The 24,867-nt window shown below is 34.0% G+C and overlaps 1 protein-coding gene across 1 annotated transcript; it reads left to right on the top strand.

Moving 5' to 3' along the window:
* The first annotated feature begins 3,247 nt into the window (after positions 1-3,247).
* On the top strand, positions 3,248-12,571 carry LOC139487519 (E3 ubiquitin-protein ligase ZNF598-like). Its single transcript, XM_071272379.1, has 6 exons — positions 3,248-3,611; positions 5,220-5,462; positions 7,101-7,312; positions 8,869-9,104; positions 9,645-9,771; positions 10,419-12,571. Exons 1-6 carry the CDS (start codon positions 3,453-3,455, stop codon positions 12,400-12,402), a joined length of 2,961 nt encoding a protein of 986 aa, XP_071128480.1. The 5' UTR covers positions 3,248-3,452; the 3' UTR covers positions 12,403-12,571.
* Positions 12,572-24,867: the final 12,296 nt, after the last annotated feature.

Raw genomic sequence — 24,867 nt, 5'->3', positions numbered from 1 at the left:
AAAATAATTAAGAAAAAATGGTAAAATTGACTATAAAGCGCAATAACTCCTTAAGGGGTCAAATGACCATTTTCGGTCATGTTGACTTATTTGTAGATCTTACCATGGAAGTAATATTGAATATAACTTCCATGATCTTACTTTGCTGAACATTATTGCTGTTTATTATCTATAATATGTAATATGGGGACGAAGTCCCAACTTACGGTAGAAAAATCAATAAAAAAAAAATAAAAAATTTCGGGAAAATTTCCCGAATTTGTCATTCTACTAATGAACTCAAAGGGTGCTATAAACAGTTTCGTATAAAAAAAACTAGGGGTTATTCCCCGACTAAAAATAGACATGGAGAGAAGTTCCTTTTTATCAACATAATTGGTGAAAAAGTATCATGTTTTGTATTTGGTTGTAAAAATATGTTAATTAACTTCAATTAAAGCAGGTTGAATGATTAAAATAATTAAAAAAATTAGATTAAATATACATGTTTTGAGGGGAGATATTCGAGATAATAACCAAAAACGTCAAAATTTCCTTAAAATTACCAACTAAGGGGCAGCAACCCATCAACCGGTTGTCTGATTCATATGAAAATTTCAGAGCAGTTAGATCTTGACTTAATAAACAATGTGACTCCCAAGTCAGATTTGCTTTAAATGCAATTGGTTTCAGAGTTATAAGCCAAACTGACATTGTATCCCTATGTTCTATTTTAAGCTATGGCGGCCATCTTGGTTGGCTGGCTGGGTCATCGGACAGATTTTTTTTTACCTAGATACCCCAATGGTGATTGTGGCCAAGTTTGGTTGAATTTGGCCTAGTAGTTTATATGTTGTTCAGTATTGGGAAACTGTAACAAGATTTTAGTTGACAGTTGACTAAAATTGCAAAAAAGGGCAGCTAGAATTATTCTTAACGAACCTGACGATATTCGTAACCATCTATTGACTGTGACTATTTAATAATTCCGGAATTATTCCAATTACTAAGATAACGTAACCAGTCCTTGGAGTTGTTGACGGTTTTTGCTACCGGCTGTAAACTATTGCTTTCCTTCTACCCAAGCGGCGAGTCTGAGTGTTAAACCATGTGTGTGTTTTTATGATGACATCTTGGATGGAATGTAATTGTCACTATGTGAATGTGTGTTTTTTTTTTTTAAAGATAAACATATTCATTCTCCGCTTTCAGTATTTATGTCTGGTTTGTTAAACTGCATTTTTTAACGATAATAAAAAGACTATAAAAAACTCTAGACCACAGAAAATGAATTGCTGTAATTTCAATGGGTCATTTCCATGTAATTTTAAGGAGTGATTCAATGTAATTTTAATGGCACAGAAATTAACAACTATAGGTCACCGTACGGCCTTCAACAATGACCAAAACTCATACCGCATAGTCAGCTATTAAAAGCCCCGAAATGACAATGTAAACGAGAAACTAACGGCCTTATTTATGTACAAAAAATGAACGAAAAACAAGTATGTAACACATATACACAAACGACAACCACTGAATTACAGGCTCCTTATTGAAGACAGACACATAGATACATAATGTGGCGGGGTCAAACATGTTAGCGGGACCCAAACCCTCCCTCTTACCTGGGACAGTGGTATAATAATACATAAGAACGAACTATAAAATCAGTTGAAAAAGGTTTAACTCATCAGATAGACAAAAAACAAGTGGACGTGGCCGGGTACCTGTACATCCCAACATAAAAAAAAACCTACTAGGTACAGATCTGAGAGTACTCGCAGTTATCTGACAGCTAGTTCAAAGCCCAAGACGGTTATACATTCTCAAATAGATAGAGAGATTTCTAAATACGCTTGGAAGGTTAATGTCTTTCTAATCAAGTATACTCTTTCAAATTTTAATAATTGTCACTCGTGCAAGTTGGCACTACCGATACAAAAATAATCTTTTCAAGTTAAATTGAAATCAAGAAAATGGTCGCATGTTATCGACAAAGACTATCATTCGTTTGTTTGGGTCAAAATCTAACTACTATAGCAAAAACAAAACATCAAAACATTCTTTAAAAATATGGAGAATAAAAACGTTGTCCATTAGTGTTATCAATATTTTATCGTGAAAAACAGTCGTTAATGATTTTATCAACCCAAAAGGCACTGTCTGAGGCACAAATCAAAATCAACAAACATTAGATAAATTTTATACAAAACACCGATCACAGAGTACTCCCAGATACTGAAAACAAGTTTATAAAAAGCCAAGTACAACTAATAAATGACGGACGGTATCAATCATTACGCATCCTACGGATTTAGGTTAACGGACTTCATAAAAAGTCTGAGAAATACATGACATTGTGCAATGCCAAAATACATGTATATAAAAACGTAAACAGATGGATGTGAACATGGTGAATCATGGTAACTCATAGCTGCACAGATATAGCAAAAAAATATTCGTATTTTTTTGGGAAAACAAAACCAAACATATTACAAAAACTTAAAGAAAAACTATATTTCAATTTTTTTTTCAACAATGTTAAATTGATTATCTTTAAGAATAAATTTCTTCTTAGATGGTATGATCTGTTGTATTTATTTGTTATTTTATAATATTTATAATATGTTTTACGTATTCATGGTTTTGATGTTCTTCAACTCCAGATTAGGACTGAGTACTCCAAAGGCGAAAAATATAGTTCAATGGTTTCACTTTTTAAGTATTTAACTGCACACATACTCTTATATTACTGTTATTTTACTTTTAACAATGGATGAAGAGATTCCTATTACCAATTTTGTTTAGGGTGAACAATTTAAAACTTGGGATGTGTTTGAAACAAACCTGAAACAATACCAAGACACAAAATTCACACAGTTATACAAACGCAGTTCTAAAAAAAATATACATCAAAAGCAAAGTTTGCTAACTGTGAACTTAAATACTGGGAACTTCTGTATACATGTATCGATGGAGGACGTAAGTTCGGTCATCAAAAATGTGTAGGACTTAAACCGCTTTAAAAACCACTAACTGGATAAATATGTAGAAACAAAATTTAATGTATGTAATATTATCTTTAAATTAAGGACCGTGTACGGGATACGAGACATAATTTAATTTATAATTTTCTAAAGAACAGAAAATATGTTATTTACAAATATATAAGATTAAAGTTGTTGAAAACTTCATTTTCCGTTCCAATAATGAAGTTATTCACTTTTAATGTTTAAATAAAACATAAAATAAAAAAGACCACAGAAACTGATGACGTAGTAAGATATTGCACAATCAAACCGAAAGCTGGGTCACTGCTTCTATTTTTGGTATCAATTTTCTATAAAAGACTTTACAAGTTGCACAACCCTATTAGTATACACAACTTAAAATTGGTCAGAATCGAAAGAGAAACTTAATTAGTTTAACTTTAATCTAGTAACATCACCTGATTGTCAAACTTTGAAGAAATGGAGTCCCGTATGTCCTCCTGTCCTGTTTGCCACGAGGGCATCGATGTGTTTGCTGTTGGTTGCTGTGATCATGTCATCTGCTATAAGTGCTCATGTCGAATGCGTGTACTCTGTGAACAGTTCTATTGTCCTATATGTCGTACAGATCTACCACAGGTTAGTCTCCCTAAAATTAAAATCAACCAGATGGTGAAGGCCTTCAAGGGTGAGATTTCATTTTGACATTTACATAATATCAAGTTAAAATGTGTGACACAGCCACAGGCCCTGGGTTAGTGGGTCTATTTTTTTTTGTGTGTGATAATGACTTTTTTTATTACATATTTGTGTACTTTTACATTCATATTGTATATAATGCATTCTCTCACTAGCCATGATGACAGTACTCGGTAGACATGGTCTCAAGATACTTGCCATGCTTGTGTACAAAAATGTACCTCTATTGTGGGTCTCATTGGGGTCTAAGCGTGACATGTGAGAGTCAAGTTATTGTGTCGTGAAAACGGGAAATGAGGTCTAGCGGGACCCGGGAAATGACAAAAAAAATGAGAATTGCTTTCGTACATAGTGTAAGCGGGATACGGGAATCCAACAAAACAGTAAGCGGGATCCGGGATCGGAACCCCCCAATGAGACCCCCTCTATTCCTTATTTTCTAATATATATCAGAAAAGAGGGAGAGCATGCATGTACTTATGAGATTGTATGGATAGGAATAAGTATGTTTTAAATTTTCAGTTAGATACAAAAAAATGTAGATAGCTGTAAGTCAACTTGTACCATAAAAAAACATGTATCATGTCAAGTGGGTCTAATTGGGCCTAAATTAAAATATTGTTTGTTTCCCCAATCCCGACCCTGCCAAGCCAGGTGTGGGTAGGTAGGTAGGGAAATAATTTTATTTTTCCAAAAAGCTTGAACATTATCGGACGGTCCGGCAAGCCTAAAAATCCCAAATGAACAAAATAATATTTTACTTAGTTTTGACAATAAAATTTTATGAGTAGCACCAATTTTGCAGGGTCGGTCGGGATTGGGGAAACAAACAATATTTTATTTTAGGCCTTGGGGTCTAAGCGAGACGCAGGATTGCCGATTTTTTGTAAGCCTGACACGTCAAATTATTGTGCCGTGAAAACAGGAAATAAATTCTAGCGGGACACAGGAAATTACAAAAAAAATGAGAATTGCTTATGTACACAACAGTATAGTGTAAGGGGATACGGGAATCTGACAAAACAGTAAGCGGGTTCTGGGATCACAACCCTCAATGAGACCCCCTGTCAACACTTACCACTGAAAATGTGTACTATTATTAACTTCCACTACTCTAATCTTGTGCCATTACAAATATACAATATATATAAATCTTTTATGAATTGCTATCGACTTTCTTGAATTTTTTTAATCATGTTAATTATTAGTATCATAGACCTCTAAATGAGGTAAACTTATATTGAATTGTTTGTTATCTTTGCATTTATACTTTCTATTACCACACTTGTTAATAAATTAAATTCCTTTAATTGTGTGATTCTGTGTTTAGTGAACATGATTAGCTGTTGTCTGCTCTATGGTCGGGTTGTTGTCACTTTGACACATTCCCCATTTCCATTCTCAATTTTATGATCAATTGTACATCTTTTAACCAATGATAAGTGTTATATTATTTAACATCTTGGAATTCATGAATATACATGTATAAATAGGTGCAGAAAGCATGATTCAAATGTACAATGTGCTTAATTTTATTTTATATTGTAGGTTTATCTGATCAAGGAAGCCTTAAAGTTTAGTGAGATTCCTAGATATGGATATATTCCAAATAGGAGGAACAAGATCTTTTTCCAAAATGAGGATATTAAACACTCCTTTGATAATATTCTGGAGAATCGCTGTCAGATCTGTGCCCATGCCAGGCCTGAAAGATCCTTCAAAGATTTACAGAATCATTTGAGAAAACAACATACTTTGTTCTATTGTAACCTTTGTGTGGATCATTTAACGGTAAACATTTACAAATTTTGAAACTTAAGAAACTATCTACTTTTAGTCCTATAACATGTATAAGATAGATAAGATAAGAATTTTAATCTAATCAAGAACCCGTACAGTCAGGGGTACTACTTGTACAAGTTATTTTTAATAACTTAAAGAAGTAATAAAAATATACGTATATAAGTAAATTTGTAGACTACTTATACAAGTGAATTTTATTTACTTGTATAGGTAAAAAGAAATATTGGCTGAGTTATGTCCCTTAGACATTCAGATTTTTTTACTTGTATAAGTAAAAAAGTCATCCTATCTTCTTTTATCATGTTTATTGTATTCTTAGGATTTCTTTCATTGCTCTTGTATAATTTTAAGTTATCTGCCCTTTGCAGATGTCTTTACTAATCATTTAAGTGTAATTTCATGGGCAATGAAAATCCCATTTGTCTCTGTTATCTTCAGAACACTGCTCATTTACAAGCCCCCAAGGAGCATTTTTTGAAGGCCTTGCGCAAATACTTAAGATCTTTGCGCAATCAGTTTCTTTGTTGAATTAATGAGATTAAACATTGAAGTCTAATTAAAAAATATGAGCTAACCTGGGAAAAATCATTAAAGCCCTGATTTTACATCTCAAAACTTGAGGACTTTTGTAGGATTGTAAGAAAAATTTACTTATACAAGTAACTTTTTCAGAAAATTAAAGGGAGATTATTTAAACATTATTAATTAACTTATATGTGTATATTTTTTTTAATTCTTCAAGTAAATAAAAATAACTTGTACAAGTAGTACCCCTGACTGCCATATGGCATAAAGGGCATCATTATACAATAGTATTATGCACAATATGATTGGAAAAAGTGCTATAAGAAAGGAGCGGTAATAGGATAGTCAATATGACAACTATCCACAAGAGTCCAAATGATGAGGATGTAAGCAACTAATAAGTATGGCCTTCCACAATGAGCAAAACCAATACCGCCATACTATATGACTATAGTCTTCCATAAAAAGCCCTGATATAAGATTTCTGTACAAACAAACATTGGTGTAAAAAATACCATTAAAATCTACATAACACTTGTCATGCTTAATATACATTGTAGATAAAATGTGCACAAATTTCTTTTATTTAGGAGATAACTGTATTGTATTTTAAGCTCCAACCACATCAATTAGGGGAATTTGATGGTCGCTAATTAAGTTTACTGGCGATGCCTTAGCGGAGACAGTAAACAGGTATTTGCGACCATCAAATCCCCAATTGATGCCGTCGGAGCTTAAAATACAATATTGTTATCTCCATTCTAATGAAACTGACAGAAAACAACGATAAAACATGTATTTAAAATCTGTCATATGCCGTCTGCGCTTGCGTGTACGTCCCATAGCATCAATTGTCACTTGATGCCATGTAAAAAAGTGACATTATCCAATCAAAATGAACGTTACAAACCTTGTTGCATTAGAATGATAGATTGATACATATTCATGATATTGTCTAGGTTCTATTAGTTTTACAGTTACTTTTCATATGTTCACAGAATATTGTAATTAACATCTGTTCAGGTTAGTGCTAATCATATAAACGATCCAAATCTCTGTTTTAATTTAATTTTTGAACAGTATTTGTATTCTCTATTTCAGTTATTGCCATCTGAGAGAAAATTTTATAATCGTCAAGATTTAGCCACTCATCGTCGTCAAGGAGATAAAGATGATAAATCTTATAAAGGTCATCCAAATTGTGAATTTTGTGATGAAAGATACTTTGATAAAGATGAGTTGTATAGACATTTACGTAAAGATCATTATTTCTGTCACTTTTGTGACCCAGAGGGATGTAGTGAATTTTATAAGTAAGTCAAACATTATTTTGTATTCGCTTGTAATTTGTTCAAAAGTTTCTAAATTTTAGAATGTGTCTAGTTCACACATACCCTATTACCTTATAAAACATGCATATATAGCTATAGTGTTCTCTGCAGATATTTCATATAGCATCCTGCAGTCAGGGATATAACTCTATAGGGTTATTTCAGAAAAATAACATATAAAAAAGAAGATGTGGTATGATTGCCAATGAGACAACTATCCACAAAAGACCAAAATGACACAGACATTAACAACTATAGGTCACCGTACGGCCTTTAACCATGAGCAAATCCCATACCGCATATATAGTCAGCTATAATAGGCCCCAATAAGACAATGTAAAACAATTTAAACGAGAAAACTAACGGCCTCATTTATGTAAAAAAATGAACGAAAAACAAATATGTAACACATAAACAAACGACAACCACTGAATTACAGGCTCCTGACTTGGGACAGGCACATACATAAATAATTATGGCGGGGTACATTTGTTATTGTGGACTAAAAAGTCAAAAAACTATGATAACATATGTATGTTACATGTTTCAAAGAGACAATATTCATCATTAGTTTAGTAAAAATGTATAAAAGTTCTATTGATATTACTTTTGTCTTTATGTATACTTAACTATTGAAAGATCTAACAATTTATAGTTTGCCCATTTAGCATATATATAGTACACCTATATGTTATTACAGAAAAATATGCCTGTAATAACTAAAGGGTGTTATCACAGCTTCTCTATATAACTTCAAAGCATTTGCTCAGACATACATCATGCTTAATTACAATGTATTTTAATTTACTGTAAGAAATAATGACCAGAGCATGTAATGAGGTTCTGTGCAAGTTTCTCAGTAATTCCCAAGTGTCTTATATAATAAGTTACATTCTTTTAATAACTAAGCCTTGTTATCACAGCTAAGTTTATCCCTTTATAGCCTTGTCTCATTGATTTACCATGGTTAATCAAAAATGTATTAATTTAATTAAAAAATTAGTTTTCAAGACTTAGGAGATAACTGTATTGTATTTTAAGCTCCGACGGCATCAATTGGGGATTTGATGGTCGCAAATTAAGTTTACTGGCGACGCGTTAGCGGAGACAGTAAACGGGTATTTGCGACCATCAAATCCCAAATTGATGCTGTCGGAGCTTAAAATACAATATTGTTATCTCCATTCTAATGAAACTGACAGAAAACAACGTTAAAACATGTATTCAAAGTCTCAAGAGTTCCCTAGAGCCCACTGTAAATGAAATAATTTTACAAATAACGAACATATGTTATTACAGATTAAGAAAATTTAAGGAATAAAGATTAAACATTCATGAAAGTATCTGTAATAACACACGCAAGTTATTTTCTGTAATAACCCTATAGAGTTATATCTCTGACTGTCCTGGCAACAACAACAAAATATACTTAAAGCTTATTATGTTGCAGAGAAAAAAAAAACTTTTCTTTTTGAAGTGGATTAACAATGAATAACTGAACCTTTGACCGTTGACCTGTTTATTAACTGTCATTTCAGTGATTATCAATCGTTGAGGAATCATTTTGGAGAGAAGCATTATTTATGTCAGGAAGGAGATTGTGCTGGTGTAGAGGTTCGTTTGACTCATGCTTTCCGTTCCAAGATAGATTTCCAGGCTCATACAACAGCAGAACATGCTAATAACCTAACCAAAGCCCAGGCTAAACAGCTACGTACCATAGACATAGATTATCAGTTACCACGGAGGGAAACTCAGAGAAGGAGAGACAGGGGTAAGTCATCAACACATCAATTATTATAATGAGGATAGATCTAATTGACAACATCTTCGAGTGTTTAAGCATTTACATTCTTCCAACATTATATTATGCTCTCTTACATGTCTAACAAATTTTAGTATCCTTTAATTGATGATTTCTTTAACATTGTTTAGACTGATTATAAGATTTGTTATCATGTGTAAAACGTATAAATTTAATTATTACTGAGCTATTTGTTATTTGGTAAACTTTTAACAGAACTGTCATCACATTCATTAAAACTGGTAATTTAATTCTTCTTAGTAATAATTCTTTTACAAGTTTACAAAATCACAAATACCAATCTCTTGTTGTTAGTTGTCAATATTTACAATAATAAATACTTGATTTGAATTAATATGATTACACAGAAAACACATAGTTTTTTTGGTCAGGGTTGTCTCTTTTACATATTCCCCATTTTATTATCAATCTTATATATTGTATAATTTTTTGATGACACCTAATTGTATATTGTTAATACCAACTGACATTTTATGTTGTAAATTTTAGGTGGTGTAAATACTGGTGATTATGAAGATGTTCGACCTGTACAGACACAAGTATTCCATAACAATAGAGGCTCCAGAGGGAGACAAAGATATGAGGAACCTAGAGGGTATAGGAGAGGAAACTTCAGGTAATAAACACATGTAAATAACAGGTAGATATAACCTAGAGGGTATAGGAGAGGAAACTTCAGGTAATAAACACATGTAAATAACAGGTAGATATAACCTAGAGGGTATAGGAGAGGAATCTTCAGGTAAATAACAGGTAGATATAACCTACACAAATACACAAAACAAGATAACTTAAAAGTAATGAGACAGATACATCCAATAAAAGATACCAACTAAGACAACAAATATTTAGCTTTAGTCAATACAAACTAATCAAAATGTAGAGTCAAACTAACACAAAAAATATGAATTTGAGCACATTTTCAATTAAAACAGAATTTTCAGTTGCAGTTATTTTTCTTAGGAAGTTTTGAGGAATCAATTCTTATAGCCTTACATAAAAGTTTTGGGCTTTTTTGGTGTGTAGTATATACATTATGCTCTTCTGACTAATTTTTAACCAAAGTATCTTGAAAAGGATATAAACTTTACATTTCTCCAGTTGCATGCAAAATATTGTCCCATAGATTGCACTAGATGTACCTGGTACCTCAATTAGCAAGGAAATGGTAAGTATATGACAGCATCTTAAAACAGTTATGTTTTCATTCTACTATCAGTTAGATTTTAGTGAGGTTTAATTAGATTTTATTCTTTTTAACAGTGAAGAAGATGTACAGAAAGCTATTCATGCTTCTTTAGATGTCATGAAAGAAAAAGAAAAAGTGGAAGAACAACCAGAAAAGGAAGAAGAAGAAGAAGTAAAAGTATTACGTAATGCCAAGAACTTCCCTGTTCTAGGTAACAATGATTTACGTGTAGACTCACCTGATGATTCAGATCATAAGGATTCTGACTCCGAGGCTTTAGACTTCTCTATGGCACAACAAATAGCACTGAAAAACAAAAGATCGGTACAAGTTGGTAGACTTATATCAGAAGAATTCCCCTCCTTGTCTGGAGAACCATCTACCAAAGATAAAACTGCTGAGACATTAGAAAAGAAACCGTCAATTGTTAAAACATCAAAACCAGAACCAATTGTTAAATCACAACCTGTTTCTAAATCTGTATCAAAACCTGTGTCTAAGTTCACAGTTTCTAAAGGACCGGTGGTGGATGATTTTCCTGGACTGCCCACTAAATCATCCAGTATCAACAGTGCTTTAGGTTCAGCCAAGTGGGTTCCTAAACAGACTGCCAAAGAAACAAAACAAGCTGCTGCCATGCCTGTACAAGTTACAATGAATGTCTCCGCTAATAACCAAAAATCGTCAAAAAACAAAACAAAATTATCTAATAAGGCATTCCAAGATGAAAAAGACTTTCCATCCCTAGGAGGACAGCCTACGTCAACAAGTGCATCAAATATGAACTGGTTACAAAAATCTGCTAAAGGGAAGAGCAAGCCTATACAAGAAAAGAAACCTATTGACTGGTTTGATGCCGATAATGACTTTGATTTTAGTATTGAAAATGTAACAAAACTATCTAAACCTATTCTAACTGATGATAAAAATTATAATACTAGTGATTCTAAAAAGAAAAAGAAGAAGAAAGACAAATCTAAACCGTCCGATAATGATATTATTACTGATTCAAAGCCTAAAGGTGGTTCCAGTTTAGATAGTATTGCAAGTAGTCTATTTAGTACTAAAGGAGTAACAAACAAGGAATCAGTCAAAGTTGAAAGTCCAAAGGTTGTCAGAAAAGAAGAAAGTGATAGGTCACCAAGTCCTGAAAATTTCAAAATAGTTCACAAGAAAGTCAAAACTGCAGATATCCCTGAAGATAACAATAAATTTTCAATACTCGGCAACGAAACTGAAATAAAGCCCTTTGTTGAGAGCAAGCCAAGGTTTGTACCAAAACAGAATGATAAAAATCTGAAATTGGATGATTTCCCAACACTGGGATCTAGTAATCAGTCTAAAGCACCACCACCAGGATTCGCTAAACCTCTGCCATCAAACAGCAGTTTGTCAGCAGCAAAGCCACCAGGATTTGATAATGTCTCTTCCTCCAAGAGACCTCCTCCAGGCTTTGCTATGCCTACATCTTCACAAAAGAATGGTCATTCGACATCGGAGGAAAAGTCCTGCACTTTTACATTGAAAAATATCATGCCAATGATGACAGAAATGAGCAACTTTGATTATGTGGCTCCGGAGAATTCTAAAGTAAGAAATCAGAAACTGATTGGCAATATTAGGTTACATTTAGGAGAGGACATTGAGAACTTTGATCAGTTTAAAACTGTGTCTGCATCATTCCGGCAAGGAACAACAGATGCTTCTGAATATTACAAACAGTGTGAACAGTTGATAGGGAAGGACAATTTTGACATTATTTTCCCTGAACTTCTAGTACTCCTACCAGACATAAACAAACAACAAGAACTTTTAACAACCTACAAATCTATTCAGGAGAAAAACAAAAGTGGTCATGTGATCAGGATTTCTGGTAAGAGTGCCGATGCTCCATGGAAACAAACATCAAACTTTCAGACATGTCCGACATGTCGACAGGTGCTCCTCTCATCAGATTACACGGATCACACGTCTATACACGGTAGTGCCTCAGACTTCCCCTCTCTAGGGGATGGAGGTGGAGGACATTGTCTAAGGTCATGGGTCAAAGGCAAATAAATTTTGTTACCCTGGTGTGTAGAGAAAACAGTTAACCCACATTGTTTTATGTATTAAATTTGAATAACAATAGTTTTAGGGCAAATTTTAGAATAATATGGTTGTCACATTATGGAAGCTTCAAGAGATTGTTTGGTTTGTAAATTGTATAAATAATATCATCACTTTATATTTGTTTATAAGTTTTCATTCCTGATGTCATAAAAACCAATGTTGTTATACAAATGGTCAATCAGGGTACTAGAGTTATGTCCCCTTGAAAATATTTTTAAAAAGATCTCAATTTGGATGATAATCCCTAAATATATATACAGTCAGAGATATAACTCTATAGGGTTATTACAGAAAATAACTTGCGTGTGTTATTACAGATTTTCTTCCTAAAATTTTCTAAATCTGTAATAACATATGTTTGTTATTTGTAAAATTATTTCATTTATAGTGGGCTCTAGGGAACTCTTGAGACTTTGCGCAGAAACTAAATGCATAGCCTTGATAACTAATTTCTTAATTAAATTAATACATTTTTGATTGACCATGGTAAATCAATGAGACGAGGCTATTAAGGGATAAACTTAGCTATAATAACAAGGCTTAGTTATTAAAGGAATGTAAGTTATTATATAAGACACTTGGGAATTACTGAGAAACTTGCGCAGAACCTCATTACATGCTCTGGTCATTATTTCTTACAATAAATTAAAATACATTGTAATTAATCATGATCTATGTCTGAGCAAATCCATTGAAGTGAGATAGAGAAGCTGTGATAACACCCTTTAGTTATTACAGGCATATTTTTTCTGTGATAACATGTAGGTGTTTTATGCAAAATGGCAAACTATGAACTGTTATATCTTTCAATAGTTAAGTATACATATAGACAAAAGTAATATCAATAGAACTTTTACAAATTTTAACAAAATTAATGATGTATATTGTCCCTTTGAAACATGTAACATACGTATGTTATCACAGTTCTTTGATTTTTTAGTCTACAATAACAAATGTATGTTATTTTCCTGTAATAACCCTATAGAGTTATATCCCTGACTGATATACATGCACTGTTTTTGGAATGTTGCCCTTTTGCCTATTGAAATACTTTTTCACGTATTTTATAATTTGTGTTACTTGTACTATTTATGGCCTTATTTAAAACCATTTTGTTTATGATCTTGTTGTTAATGAGATTTGCCTTCTCAAAGTGTATAATTCAATTATTGGGTCTGCCTTATCATGTTTATTAAAACAGAATGAAGTTTGGTTTTGATTTTTTTTTTTTAAATTGAACATCTTCATTTTTATCATTCAAAAGTTCTTCAATCTAGATATTTTATTTCAATAGCTTTCAATCATGTTTGTCAATTGAGAAGACTTGAAAAAAACAAGCTTAAAATTATTAAAAGATAACATAGATATTTTCCCCATTGAATCATAATGAACTGCATGAGCTGATCATGCGACCAATAATAACAGGTAGCTTATAATACATATTTGTACTTCATTGTTGTACTGATAAATTTAAATAAGATGTACAATGTATTATTATGTAAAAATTAGAAAACATCATGAACATGATAAACCTACAATTGAAGAAGCTTGATAAAGCTAATATTAAATCTTAATCAGAATCTTGAGTTGCTGTGAATTATTATATGACCACATATATGTATAGGTGTAATACCACCAAATCATAGTATGTTAAATCCATTGCATACGAAAAAGGGTTGTAAAAAGATATTACTTTGAATTTGACAATTGTAGACAATGATCTATCTACATGACACTGCAGTTAAAAAAATCTGAGCCATAAACATAAATATTGGGTGAATTTTCAAAGCACCATTCTTTATTTTGGAGATTTTATAAAATATTTTGGCAACTTGATCAGGTTACATGGTTACTTTAGCCTGTCAACAGGAAAGAAAGGGTTGGAAATTCGATTGGTTAACTTCCAGTGATGGTTATTAGTCTCTTACTGAAAAAGTTAAAGGGGACTTTAGGTTTGCACTCTGTCCGTCTGTCTGTTTGTCTGTCTGTCCATCTGTCCATCCATCAGCTCGCAAATCAGGTATCCAGACTTTTTTTCTTGATGCTTGAAGATATTGATTTGATATTTGGTGTATTGTTATACATAAGACAAGTTACAGGTAAAGTTCGATTTTCACGATTTTAGCTTTTCTCCTTGTTCAGTCAAAGCCATTTCTGAAATAGTTATTACTTGATTTCTGTTCAAATGGAAAACTCATTTTTTAAAAGATTTGTAAAAGACGTTGTATTAAGATAAATGAAATTTTGGATTTTTTTCCTTTTTTTAGTAAATTGTTTGAAGAATTTAGTGGTCAATTTGTTTGTTATTTTATGTACATGTAGTTTACACTATGACAAGTAAATATAGATCAAGTTAGAATTTTATTCAATTACAATGAATTTTAACTGGTAGGGGACTATGTATATACTCAAAGAATGCTTGTAATCTTATAAATATGCAATGAAACATTATGTGAAATTTTGTCTGTACATGATAAAACTTCACTGATGCCAGTTATTTTTATATGACCGCCAAAAAATGTTTGAGTCGTATAATGGTATGTTGTCTTCGTTGTCCGAAGACACATCTAGTTTCCGGACAATAACTTTAGATTTAGTGAATGGATCTCTATAATTTTTTACCAGAAGGTTAAATACCTTCAAAGGAAGGTTGGGATTGATTTTTGGGGTTATGGTCCCAATAGTTTATTAATTAGGGGCCAAAAAGGGGGCCCAAAATAAGCATTTTTATAGTTTTCAAACAATAACTTGTGTTTAAGTGTATGAATCTCTCTGAAATTATATCACAAGTTCCCATACCACGAAGGGATTGTTAGTTTTGATTTTGGGGTGTTATCGCTCAAAATGTTTTGGAATTAGGGGCTAAAAATCGGGAATGGGGGCAAAAAAGGGAAAAAAATAGGTTTTCCAAACAATAACTTTAGATTTAGTGAATGGATCTCTTTAAATTTTTACTTGAAAGTTCAATACCACTAATGAAAGTTGGGATTGATTTAGGGGGTTATGGTCCCAATAGTTTAGGAATAAGGGGCCAAAAAGGGGGCCCAAAATAAGCATTTTGTAGTTTTCAAATAATAACTTGTGTTTAAGTGTATGAATCTCTCTGAAATTATACCACTAGTTTCCATTTAAAAAGGGATGGCTAGTTATGACTTTGGGGGGGGGGGGTATGGCTCAAAATGTATTGGAATAAGGGGGGGGGGGAGTGGGTAAACTAGGTTTTTCTGGTCAATGGACAATCAAGACAATTTAAAAAGAGTGTAAAGGAGGTAATTCAAAAACAGTTAACATACAATGGTATTTTTGGATTTACCTTTACACTACTTGAAAATTAGGAATAAAGAAATGTCAGGTTTTTGACTTATTGCAAAAATAAGGGGGTGGTAGTAGTTTTCATTTTTTTCCCAACTTCTCAGATTCGAAATTTTTGAAAATTTTTAAGAAGAAATCTTTAATTGCATAATATTGTATAAGGCCTAAAATAAAATATTGTTTGTTTCCCCAATCCCGACCGACCCTGCAAAATTGGTGCTACTCATAAAATTTTATTGTCAAAACTAAGTAAAATATTATTTTGTTCATTTGGGATTTTTAGGCTTGCCGGACCGTCCGATAATGTTCAAGCTTTTTGGAAAAATAAAATTATTTCCCTACCTACCTACCCACACCTGGCTTGGCAGGGTCGGGATTGGGGAAACAAACAATATTTTAATTTAGGCCTAATAGATTTGTAAGATCTTGACATTTGTTTTGTGTCAGAAACTCATATTAATTAAATCAAGAAATATATCACAATCCAAATTCAGAGCTGTTCAGGGTTCGACCTCTGCGGTAGTATAAAGCTGCTCCCTGCGGAGCACCTGGTTAAATTTGAAATACAGATAAATTCTTTACAATTTTTTGAAAAGTGCAAAAGACTAATATAGGAAAAATAATGGTAGTATTACATCTATACTGAATATAAAGTATTACATTATTAACATTTTAACTTTGGCATACATATTTCTTTGTTTTCTAGCAATTTGCAGTTTCTATCAATATCCGTATACTCAAAAGTTGTTCATATCATTGTCCTTAATTCTTTGGTGAAAAATCAAACCACATCAACATGACAACATCTGCGCTAGCCCAAGGTTAGGACCCACTTCCCACCTATCCATTTCATAAGAGAAGAGAAGAAAAGTGGATTGTAACCCTGGGTTAGAGAAGATTCAAGACAACAGCTGATTAATTTTTATAAGGAACTATTTATCTGTTTCAAATCTAGAATTCAGCGGTCAGTTTGAAGCAGATGGGGACTTCATCTTTTACTATCTTGTTTTATGAAAAATACTATAGTATTGAAATGTAGCAACCTTTAGATAACCATCTGTTTTGATAGAGGGACGAAGTTTTATTTTCAAATAGAGGTTTACACTGTGTAGATTTAGCATATGAGGCTATCATTTATCATTAATATCAGAGCCAGTTGTCACAAACCAAAATCTTATCCATCCTCTGGGCGTTTAGATTAAGGTTAATATACATGTTTTGTCCACTAGCCATGCATGCAGCATGAATCCAATGTTAAGTGGGGGGAAAGTTATCAAAGGTACCAGGATTATAATTTAGTACGCCAGATGCGCGTTTTGTCTTCATAAACGTAAAGCTTAATCACAAAAATACTGAACTCTGAAGAAGATCCAGAAAAGGAAGTCGCTTATCAAATGGCATTATCAAAAGCTCAAACACATCAAACTAATGGATAACAACTGTCATATTTCTGACTTTGTACAGGCATTTTCTTATGTAGAAAATAATGGATTAAGGTGGCTAGTGCGTCTTAATCAAAATTGAAAGAATGTTTTGAGAACTTGTCAAAATGAAGTTTTTATCCTGCTTTTTTCAAACACATCTTTTGAAAGTATGGGTCACCGGACTTTTTATCACGCTACATATTGTTCAAAATTGTCAGATTTTGTATAGATTATGCATAGAAAATCAAATTTGTGTGATAAAAAGAAAACGTGCTATCAGAACTTTAAGATGCAATGAGAAAAGATTGCTCTCATATTGCTTCAGATAAGAAAAAGAAAAAAATGGGGTCACCGAACTTGATTTCTTGCTACATATCAAAATAGGTAAATTCATAACACTTTCTATTATAAAAATTACTTTATTTGAGTTATCGCCCCTTATTTGGCAAAGTTGAAAAAAATCTAATCAAACACAAACAAAGTGTTTTTGAGCAATTACAGCAGTCTATTACGTAAATTACATACAACTCTCAAAAATAAACATTTCATCAAATATCTAGACCAAAGTTATCTGCTTCTTCAAAATCCAAGATGAAGGAAGACACCCGAGCCACCTTAAACCGGGATTTATAGCTAGTTAAACCTCTCACGTGTATGATAGTCGCATCAAATTCCATTATATTGACAACGATGTGTGAACAAAACAAACGGCATAATCGGTAAAAAAATTCAAAAATGGAGGAACAGCAGTCAACATTGTTTTAAAATCTTAATCACAATAAATACAAACAAATATGTTACAAAGAAACACAAAAAGGCATATAGACAAAGAACATAAGCAAAAATGAAAGACAGGAATACAGAAGTCTACTGTAGCACAATAAAATAATGGCGGGATGTTTAAGGACAGAGCTAGGTCATGTGTTCCAAAATGCAAGTTATTTTCTTAATATTTTGAATATCAAGAGATGGATCAAATCTGACCTGTGTGAAAAGAAGATGTGTAGCAGTTTTATAAGAAATAAACATCCAATGTCAAAGACATTTAAGTTTGTAGTTTCATTGTAGTTTATTATCCCCTGAGATTTTGGCTAAGCTGTCAAAGAACAAATGTATGAAATATTTAATCGCCGAAAAAGACAAGTAGTTTAGATTTCCCAAATGGCAAAAGTCGTAGGAATATTGTTTGTCGTCAATACGTAGTCAACTACGTCAGTAGTCTTAAAATAAGTTCCACTGTTCATGCTGTTGGCGGCAATTTTAAATTATAAGACGAAATTTTTGTATCTTTTCAATTTGGAGGCAGGGGTTCAATTAGCGGTTGTCCGAGGTCTGCGAACTTCCACTTTTACAGTAGGATTTTCGACTTGGTTACTAGCTACGCTTGACATGCACGACTTAAGAGGAAATAAAAAATAAATTTGCAAACCTTTTTACCAAAGTCTCCTAATAAACGATCTCAAAACTTGTTTTTAGCATTATTAATCATGACAGCGATGTTCATTTTGTTCAACCGATAGCTTTATACAGAAAATCACCGACAAATAATGTGTAAATTCGAGTAAATTGTATCTAACAAAAACAACATTAAAAACAAAATGGCTGACATGTGTCGGAAACGTTGTTACCATACCGCTTTACTCTGTGACGTTATATTATATGCATTAGCTATCACGACGATTAAACGTATAGAAAAACACAACGCATGATTCATTAAGATTCTTCAACATTTAATGGTGCCGTGACCAGGATATATATGGATTCAAAGCTGAAGTCAGTTCGTGCTGGACACAAAGGAGCCGTCACGAAGCTACTGGTGAAATTCGACGAGTTAAAGTCAAAAACAGACACAGAAGTTGACGAAGTGGAAGCCCTTGATGATGCCGTCACGCAGAAACAGAAAACATTGATTGACCTGAATAACAGACTTTTGGAACAGACATCGGAGGAGAATCTGGAGCAGGAAATCACCGACTCAGATGAGAATATGTACGAACTTGATTGTAAAATTAGACAAATTCGGAAATTTATTCAAAAACTAATTACCATAGGCTTCCAAAAATAGACTTACCCTATTTTAATGGAGATATTCTCAAGTGGCAGACATTTTGGGATTGTTTCGAGTCATCTATACACTACAACGACACATTAACGCCAATCCAAAAGTTTAATTATCTTAAAGCCCAGCTAGAGGGAAGCGCCGCGCAAACAGTAGAGGGATTCGCTTTGACCAATTGTAACTACGAAACCGCAGTCAACCTTCTCAGAGATAGGTTCGGACAATCTAGCAAACTGATACATGCTTACATGAAAGCACTCATGAACTTACCCACACCGACAAATGATGCATTTAGCTTGAGGTCTTACGGAGACAAACTTGAATCATATGTGCGAGGATTAGAGTCACTTGGTCAAACACCAGAGATGTATGGTTCGCTTTTGGTACCTGTAGTTTTGGACAAGTTACCGATTGACATAAGAAAGAATATTGCACGAGAGCACGGAAGAGATAATTTGATATTAGATAATTTACGCAAATCTATAACTAAAGAGATTGAAATACTTGAGGCAGGATAGGGAGTCATGGAATCAGACAGATTGTACGCTACTGCATTTGTTATGAGTACGCAATCACATTCATACAAGAGCAAATTCACAGACACACATCAGAAGAAAAATACACGTACATGTATTTTCTGTTCAGGTGAGCACTATCCGACGGAGTGCTCTGAGGTAACAGACGCAAACGCTAGAAATCAAATTGTAAAACAGAAACAGTTATGCTTTAACTGTTTAGGGTCACACCGAGTGACCGCATGCAAGTCTACTAAACGATGCAAAAAGTGTAACGGAATGCATCATACAAGCATTTGTAAAGGCAAAGAGGTCATTCCAGGTACGACACCAAAGCCTACAATACAACAGTCAGAAATAAACGAAGTTGAAACACTAAACGAGACTAGAGTAATGTATTCATCACAACAGAATCACAACATTCTCCTGAAAACAGCAATTGCACCAGTTGTATATAACGACCAAGAGGTAGAATGTAACATCTTATTTGACGAGGGAGCACAGCGTTCTTTCATAACTCAGAATTTGGCTGATAAACTAGAAATAAAACCCACAGAAAACGTAAGCATTCAACTGTCTGCGTTCGGAGATATATCTCAGAAAGTTCGTAACTTAGACACTGCAACAATACAACTACAGACCGATACAGGAGAAAAGGTGCGTATTAAAACACTAATTGTTCCAGAAATTGCCGTCCCAATTAAGAACAATATTTCCCTGACTACAAGGAGCTTGCCTCACTTAAGAGAACTTAAACTTGCACATTCTGTGCAAAGTACAGAACGTTTTGAAATCGACTTACTCATAGGCGCCGACCATTATTGGGACATTATCGAGGACAAAGTAATTAGAGGAAACGGACCCACCGCTGTTCAGTCAAAGATCGGATATCTATTATCAGGACCGATCAATAGAAACATCAACCAGTCGTCAGCAGTTCTTGTAAACGATATTTCACACAAGAACACAGCTATTGATAACGAGAAAGGAAAGTCCACGGCAAAGTTGCCACAGAAACATGACTGTTGTGAATTAGTTATAGTTTCAGTTTAGTTTTTTATACTCTTTTATTTGCTTAACGTTTTACCGCCATTTACGTAACAATAGGCCCGCAACGACGTCACTTGACGACGTCTCTTTGTATATTCTCGGAACTCTTGGACCAGTGACTGTAAGAGCTAAGCTACTGATACAAACATTACGGAAAGAGGGATACGATTGGGACCAGGTGTTACCTAGCAACATAGTCAAATCATGGTGTGAAATTTTAGATGACATCCGAGATGTAACTGTTAATACGAAAATCGCACGACATTATTTTAACGATCAAAATGAGAACGAAAGCAACGAGAAAATAACATTACATGTCTTTGTTGATGCCAGCCAACGCGCTTATGGAGCTAGTGCCTACTTATGTAAAGGAAACACTTCTTCTCTAGTAATTGCAAAAAACCGGATCGCTCCGCTCTCCAAAATGACATTACCAAAGCTAGATTTGATGGCTGCAGTAAAAGGAGCTCGAATGGCTAAAAACCTCACGAAAACCCTAAAACCACAACGCACAGTACTATGGAGTGACAGTCAGATCGTTCTGCACTGGATTTCGTCTTTAAAATCATTTGGAAGATTTGTTCAGTATCGTTTGATAGAAATTAAAGAAACGACACAGCACTACGACTGGAAATACGTACCAACAGACTCAAATCCAGCCGACCTTCAAACTCGAGGAATACCATCAACGCAATTCAAGGAGTCGACTTTGTGGATGCAAGGACCGTCATGGATATCGGATGAGAACAGTTGGCCTACATGGACCCCACAAGTTAAACAAGAGACTCTTTTGTTAACGACAACAGATGACAGCGAAAAGAGAAAACCGTGTGTATTAAATGGAATTTCTAAAATAATCGATCTATCAAGATTCTCGTCATTGAAGAAGTTACTACGAGTTACATGCTACGTGTTTAAATTTGTGAATTTATGTAAAAGTAAGCGACCGTATAACCTGAGGAAATATGCTAGTCACGGAAAAGATATTACGAAAGATGAAATCGACCGCGCAACTCGTACATGGATTACAGATATTCAAAATGAAAAATTGAGTAGTGAAAAGGAGCAACTCACAAACCCGTCACATGACAATAATCTACCGTTAGTAAGACAATTGCGCTTGTTCATAGATACAGAAGGTGCTATTCGATGCGCCGGGCGCATACACAATTCACAGTTAGACGACTCCGCGAAGTTCCCAGTGTTGCTTCCGAAGAAAAATCAATTTACGGACTTAATTATATTGAACGCGCACCTGCAGATGTTGCATTCCGGTGCTGGACAGACAATTACGCAAATCCGCCGTACGGTGGATGGTGGGAGAGACTAGTTGGAATTACGAAAACGACATTAAAAAAAGTGCTCGGGAAATCTCAAGTAAATTTTGATGTATTACGAACAACTTTGATAGAAATTGAACGTGTAATCAACGATCGTCCGATTACATATGTGTCGTCCGACATCCGAGATCCAGAGCCGCTAACGCCGTCACATCTACTGCAGGGAAGAAGATTATCACAAGAGAACAATTCTGATTCAGAGGACAATAATTTAAATTTAGATTTCACAGAAGCAAACAAACGTTTTAATCATAAAGTAACTTTGATTGAACACTTTGCAAAACGATGGAGAATGGAATACCTCACCGGATTAAGAGAATTTCATCGCGTCGCCGGAGACCAAAGCGTACATGTGAAAATCGGTTCCGTCGTACAAATCATGGACAATTCACCGAGAATGATGTGGAAGCTAGCAGTAATAGAAGATTTGATCACCGGGAAAGATGGAGTCGTGAGAGCAGTCAAACTTCGTACATCAAATGGACTGATTTCAACAAGACCAATTGTGAAACTGGTACCATTGGAAATATGAACTGTAATTGTTAAAAGTGTTTTTTCAATACCCTTTTTATGAACAATACATGAACAGTAATTGCATTTTGCGGCCCCCAGAATGTTGTGAATTAGTTATAGTTTCAGTTTAGTTTTTTATACTCTTTTATTTGCTTAAAGTTTTACCGCCATTTACGTAACAATAGGCCCGCAACGACGTCACTTGACGACGTCTCTTTGTATATCTTAGACTCTAGTTAAGCATACGAAACATTGAAGACGCTTTTGTGTTTACTCGCCTTTATTATCGATACGTCCAAAACAATGACCATCAAGATGATATATCTTCAGGTATGATCGTTGCCAAACGAAGACCAGAAAACACATCGCAATGGCTCGTTCAAAGAAGATCGCACATAAACCCATTTGAGGAAAACATCCAAGGAAGTGACCATCTACCAAGACCGCTCGAAAGAACACACCCTCAACTGGTGGAGTCAAGAAGCCACATAGATACAGGACAGAAACTTATAACGTAAAGAAAATTACAGCTTAGCCTGAAGTTGCCGTGTGTGCCAGAAGAAAAATCCACGAATGGACTGAGAGATAAACTTTAATTGTGTTAAGTCAAGGTTAAGGAATTTGATTATTTTATTTGAGATGGACATCAATTTTAAATTTATTTATCTATATTGTGAATTTACATTTTTTAATTTTCGTTACATATAATTTATTGCACCTTTGTCGGCCCCCAGAATGTCGGAAAATACGCGAAGTACAAACATTACGTTATGGTAACGTTGTTACCAAACCGCTTTACTCTGTGACGTTATATTATATGCATTAGCTATCACGACGATTAAATGTATAGAAAAACACAACGGAAAAAATTCTAATATCGGATCCGATTCCAGAAGCGGATATGGGTAATTCCGGGTTTTGGCGATCTTTGAACTTTTAAAAAAATCAGACAGATGACAAAATACATCTTTGCATGGTAAATAAATATAAACACTAGAATTGAAAACCAACAGATATATGTAAAAGAATGAAAAAACAGAAAATATTTTGTACTGAAAATGTAAGAAACGTACAATTAAATACAATGATGATGAAGTAGAGCAGAATATAAAGGTGCAACAGTGCCAACGTTCTGAAGATCCATAGGAAACTCAAAATTACTTTTTGACAAATTTTAATGTCAAAATCCAATACAATGTAAGTCTTTGTGACAGCTGGAAACAGTATATCTAACAATATATATGGTCCTGGTGACAGTATACATTTTCTTTATCAGTAATAAATGTTGGTAAAGCAAGTTAGATGCTTCTAAAGTGTAAACATATTACTAACTGGTTATATTTTTTCTCAATTTTGATTGGTCAGTTAAAATAGCTGGAAGTTTCTTAGTAAGTTTACACATATAGTGCAACTAGATTATATGATACCTGAATGTAAGCAAATTATGTTTGCGGAGTCCTTTGGGGCACTCTACTCCCTCCTGTTTGATAACTTTGAAACGGATGAGATCCCCACCTCTAAACCATATACATTCATGTATGGGACTATATAACTAACCAAATGAAATATAGGTGAAGTCCCTAGGGTCACCCACCACCTCCTGCTTCAGAACTTGGAAACGGTCGAGATCCCCACCCCTAATCCATATATATTCATGTATGGGACAATATAACAAATCATATGAAGTATAGGTTGAGTTCGTGGGGCCACTCTACCCCCTTCCTGTTTCAGAATTTGAAAACGGTTGAGATCCCCTCCATAAACCATATATATTCATGTATTGGACAATATAACAAATCAAATGAATTATAGAGGGAGTCCCTAGGGTCATTGCACCCTCATGTTTGAGAACTTGGAAACAGTCGAGATCCTCACCACGTAACCATATATACTCATGTATGGGACTAAATAACAAATCAAATAAAATATAGGGGAAGTCCCTGCGGTCACTCCACCCCTCCTGTTGTTTGAGAACTTGGAAACAGTCGAGATCCTAACCTTAAATTAAACCATATATTTTCATGTATGGGACAAAAGAACAAATCAAATGAAATATAGGAAGAGTCCTAAGGGTCACCCTACCCAATCCTGTTTGATAACTTGGAAACAGATGAGATCCCCACCCCTCAACCATATATATTCATATATTGGACAATATAACAAATCAAATGAAATATAGGGGAAGTCACTGGGGTCCC

Source organism: Mytilus edulis, chromosome 9 (assembly GCF_963676685.1).
Source record: "Mytilus edulis chromosome 9, xbMytEdul2.2, whole genome shotgun sequence".
NCBI lineage: Eukaryota > Metazoa > Mollusca > Bivalvia > Mytilida > Mytilidae > Mytilus > Mytilus edulis.
The sequence above is the reverse complement of the archived record's forward strand: the minus strand, read 5'-3'. Positions and strand labels throughout refer to the sequence as shown.

Bases quoted from the DNA above. Each gene is read 5' to 3' on its own strand.
- LOC139487519 (XM_071272379.1), top strand. From the start codon at position 3,453: ATGGAGTCCCGTATGTCCTCCTGTCCTGTTTGCCACGAGGGCATCGAT. The intron at 7,313-8,868 runs GTAAGTCAAACA...CTGTCATTTCAG, and splicing joins GGATGTAGTGAATTTTATAA to TGATTATCAATCGTTGAGGA. The intron at 9,772-10,418 runs GTAATAAACACA...TCTTTTTAACAG, and splicing joins TATAGGAGAGGAAACTTCAG to TGAAGAAGATGTACAGAAAG.